The following is a 4,804-nucleotide window of genomic DNA, read 5'->3' as shown; positions in this document are numbered from 1 at the left end:
CTCCAAACACATCGATACATACTCGCTTTACGTAGCGAATGCGTCATGCAATGTCTATCGCGCGCTTTTGCGAAGTGCAAACGTACACCATCGGGTAGTAGTGCCCACCAAGATCCGAATATCCGAATGCAAACACGACAGAACCGTTGATTGCCATGTTGTGGGTACTGTCAATGTGAGGAATTGTGCTGTAGTTGGGATTGGTTTGCACATCAATGTATTCTTTTAGCCATCTTTAGCATGTCGTGCCTACGCGTAGTGGATAGGTTTTCGGGCCATCCCCAAGATGTGAAACCTGCCCTGTTTCGCCGGGGTCGGAATTCGGCTGCTAATCGCAGAGAACATCATTGATGTGTCTGATAGAATTTCGATGTTTATCTGGTCATAGCGTCGACCGTCGCAAAGATCGATTAGTGGTGCCATGGAATCATTGGGGTTCTTCTGACGCCAATTTTTCACAAAGTCGGAAACTTGTGTGTTCTTTGGAGCAGGATCAGACATCGCGTTTTTGTCAACTACGCTGCAAAGCAATGTGTACATCCTAGCAGCTGTAGTTTTCTCACTACCACTTAGACTTTCCATAATAAAGGCTTTCATTTCACGAGTGAGTTTGCGCTCAACGGGAGTTGGAGGATCGTTTATGTCCACGATGTGCGCTTCCTGCTGAAAGACCTCGCACAAATTTGACGACAAGCAGAACTTGAACTTATAATGACAAGGATAGGGATGAGGTTGTCCATCTTCGACGCTGTCAAGTTTCTCTTGCTGGGATTTGCAGCGTGTCGAGCGACAGGGGACTAGTTGGGAGCGCATCAAGTGATGTAGAGCATAGTCGCTGTTAAATAGATGGCCCATTGTACAACCAACGTGATTACTTTTGTCGACAGAGTGTGAGGTAGATTTGTACGGAATACAGCCAAAGCATCAGCCTCGGTGGAGCGCCAAATTCGTGTCCACAGAGGGCACCGTCCCGCCTCGGCTTTGCCATCACCGTCACAATCGCCATCCTCCATGTGACGGGGTCACACAGCACCTTGCGCTAGAGGAAGTTATATTCCGAGAGTATACAAACTCTCAGTGAACGGCAGTTCACAGGTCCCCTCTTTATTCAAAAGAGAGTGAAGTGACCTAAATAAGGTAGATTGTAAACTGAGTATATTTATAGGTAGATAAAGCTTGGGCTTAATACAAACTATAAGTCACCTATAGAAATGCAATGTCGTTAACCAATGGTTGGCTTTGGACGACCTTGGTACTTTGTACCAAATTATCCCGAAGCATGACGTGTCATACGCCTGAAGTGTGAAGTGTCACACTTCATGTAGCTAGAAGTACACTTAGGGCTACGTACCCCGTTAAATCCTCCCCCACTTAGGTTCGGTTTACCGACCAATCCAAATGAAGAAGTGTACGTCACAAACTCTCATTCTCAAAGTCGAAAATCATCGACTTGGCCGCGCGAGCGCGGCGGAGGCTGACTGCACAGTTAGCGCCTCGAGTAGCAGTCTGTGCGCTCTTCTTCTAGGTCTCCACTTCGACCGTTACTATGCCTCGTGGCACAGCAAAGAGCGGTGCTAAGACACGCTCCAAGGCTGCTGCCGGTAAGGCGCAAGCCAAGAGCACTAAGCCTCACGGCAAAGGCTCGGCACTCAAAGAGGCTACTCAGGTGGCCTCCGAGGCGATCGGTTCCTCGGGTGACGCGACTGTGGGCAAGCGAGCAAGCAAGCGCCGCAGCCCCTCGCCCTCGGCCTCGGCCTCTCCAGACAACCGTCCGAACCCTCGGTTCATAGAACGTGAGTTCAACTCTGGCAGTGAGGACGAAGCCGAGTCCGAGAGCACGCACGATGCTCCTGCGGGCTCTGCGGGAGGGCACAGCCAAGTGCCCAGTGAGCACAAGGATGACAGCGTGCAGTCACTCGCTAGTGATCAAGGTGATCACAGTCCCAGGACGTCTGTGCGCTCTGAGAGTCCGGCCGTCAAGGCTAAGGGCACTCCTAAAGCTGGTGGCGATGAGGAAGAGAATCCTCGCAAGCGTCTCTCGCTTGCCGAGGGTCTTGCGCGTGCTAAGGCCTCTAAAGTCGAAGGCGCCAAGCCCTAAAAGAAGCGTGCAGCCTCTAAGTCTCCACTCCGCGATGAGAAGGAGACTCGTCGCTCCTATCCGAGTATCTTCGACTCCTCGGATGAAGAGGAGGAGAAGAAGGAAGAAGAAGAGGAGGAGGGTGCTGTCTCTGAGCCCCGGGAGGTCTCGAATGATCTCGACCAGCGGCAGGAGGATTTCCAAGCTGCCCAGCGTGTGCGTGGGGGTTCGGAGGTGGCACCCGTAAGCCAGGGAGCTGCCTTCAACTCAAGAGGGTATTGGCCTCCCGAGGAGAGCGCTGGGGCTGACCTCTTCTTGGAGCTTCTCGTCGCTCCTCGTGGCCTTGTGGGCGGCCACACTTCTAGGGGCATTTACGAACGTGTCCTTGTTCAGACAGAACAGTTGTTCGTTGACAACTTGGAGGCGGCTCGGTGTGTGCTTCTCGCGCCACACCGCATCCTCCTTAAGGACTTCACGACTTGTCGTAAGAAGCCCAAGACTCGGGGTGGTCTCTATCCTCTTTGGGGATACCCCTGGGTTATGCCCGAGAACTGTCCCACGTGGAGTTCTTGTGAGGGCATGTTCTGGGCTTGGGTTGAGTCTCTCAAGTACTCACCCACGGTGTTACGGGAACTCCATGAAGATCTGCTGTTGTCCCGCATCCTGGACCAGCGTGATCTTCGTGTTCGGTTTGCCCACATGGTCAGCAAGCGCATGCCGCCAAGGGACATCCTGAAGCGCGCGGCTTCTAGCGCTCTTGATGAGCGCGGGTATGGAATGTATTCATCGTCCGTACCCCGTTCGGGCAAGAAGCCCCAGACTGCTAATGAATCTGCCGCCGCTTCTGTTCCCAGATTGCGACAGCCTTCGGGCAGTCAATCAGGAGCCGTTCAATCGGCTCCCACGAGTTCTCGGAGTGGGCATAACCCCTCCACTTCACGAGGAGCTGTCGCTTACCGCGACGCCGTTGCTCCTGGAGGATCCGCTCCACGTGGAAGTGGACTTCTCCATTCCGGTAAAGCAGGGGCGGAGGTGCCCTCGTACGAGTTCGAGTACTCGGCGCCTCCCGTACGCCACTCTCGTCCGAGTGCTCCGACTGCGGGTCCGACACAGGGCCCTGAGGTTGACCGCCTCCGTCAACGTGTCCTCGTGCTTGAGATTGCACTTGGCCTTGGGACTGGCGGTGATGCTGTGCCCAGGCCGGGAATCAGGGCGAGCTCGCTCGTCTTGCGGGCCGTCTGGACCTGTTGGAGCAAGAGGTCGCGAGCCTGCACGTGCGGGTGATCGCCGGGCCTCTTCGTCCGATCTGGACGAGGCCTTTCGCATGATCCGACGGATCGAGGCTCTGCTGCCACGTGCGGAGCCCGCCTGCGGCACACTCCTAGACGTACGCGTATGGTGCGTACCCGGCGTACTCAGCGTACTCGGCGTATGGCGCCGGGGTCCGTTCGTACGGAGCCCCTCCGGCGTACGGTCTTGACCGCAGCTTTGCCGTTCCGACCGAGGCTTGGGTGCCTGCTCCGACGCCCTCGTCGACGTCTGTGACCGGCCCTCGTTTCGAGGAGATGGGGCAAGGTGGGTCTGCGAGTCAGCAACCCCCTGCGGATCAAAGTACCGCTTAAGACGTTCAACATAGAACGTCGGGTGCGTCGTCATTGACTTTGGCAGGTCGATGGTGTACGACGCATCATGTCTGGCCAGGACTGCAAATGGTCCGATGAAGCGGTGGTTCAGCTCGTTGCTGCCGACAGAGCTGAGAGTGTCAAGAGGTAGGTTCCTCATGTCTAGCAACACTAAGTCTTCTACCTTAAATATACTTAATTTTCATTTCCATGTTTGTCGGAGTACTCCTTTTGTTTATCTTGGGCCGCTGCAGTGGCATCGCGAACCCTGCTGACAACGCTCAGCTTGGTATCCATAAAGGATTCCACTTGTTTCCGCAGCGAAACTGGTCTCACATCCGAGACCTGGGAGGAAAGGGCTTTCCGAGCCTCTCCCCCACTTAGAATAAAGGAGTCAGTGTCGCCTTGAAGAGTGAGAGGCACTCTGGGGTGACGGAAGCCGTTCAAGTAGAACGGCGTGAGCCCCGTGGACGCGTGCACCGCGTTGTTGAGCGCAAACTCAACAACTGGAAGCTGCGTCGACCACGTACGTGGTGCTGCCGCGCACACACTGCGCAGAGTGTCCTCAAGCACTTGATTGACGCGATCTGTCTGGCCGGGGTGGTCCGCAGTGGACATCTGCAGACGAGTTCCCAGTAAAGGGAACAGCGTTTTCCAAAACGCAGCAGTGAACCGCGGGTCTCGGTCCGAGGCAATCGTCTCCGGGAGACCCTGATAGCGTAACACGCCATCGACGAACAACCTTGCGGTTTGTTCGCCCGTAACAGTGACGGGAACCGAAGCAAGATGTACCATTTTGCTCAGCCGACACACGAACACCAAAATTCCGGTGTTGCCGTGTCCGTCGGCGGGAAGCCCAAAGATGAAGTCAAGACTCATCGACTTCCAACAATCAACCGGTACGGGCAGGCTCTGTAGTGGAGCCGAAGAGTGCCCTGCGGGTTTGACCCGCTGACATGTTTCACATGTCTTGACGTACTGGGCGACCCACTTGTACATGTGGGTCCACCAGAAGGACTGAGAGACCGACAGAAAGGTCTTCTCGCGGACTAAGTGGCCGCTGGAGGGCGCGTCATGCGCCTCCGCAAGGATGTCGAGCTTCAGA

At 55.3% G+C, this 4,804-nt stretch overlaps 1 protein-coding gene across 1 annotated transcript; it reads right to left on the bottom strand.

The window, feature by feature from the left end:
- Positions 1–249: 249 nt before the first annotated feature.
- On the bottom strand, positions 250–501 carry PITG_18982 (uncharacterized protein; the record flags this gene model as incomplete). The annotated part of the gene is made up of 1 exon (XM_002997295.1): positions 250–501. One exon carries the CDS (start codon positions 499–501, stop codon positions 250–252), a length of 252 nt encoding a protein of 83 aa, XP_002997341.1.
- Between the last annotated feature and the right edge of the window lie 4,303 nt (positions 502–4,804).

Source organism: Phytophthora infestans, genomic scaffold, assembly GCF_000142945.1.
Source record: "Phytophthora infestans T30-4 supercont1.77 genomic scaffold, whole genome shotgun sequence".
In the NCBI taxonomy this organism is placed as follows: domain Eukaryota; phylum Oomycota; class Peronosporomycetes; order Peronosporales; family Peronosporaceae; genus Phytophthora; species Phytophthora infestans.
Note: the sequence above shows the minus strand (reverse complement) of the source record. Positions and strands in the feature narration are given on the sequence as shown.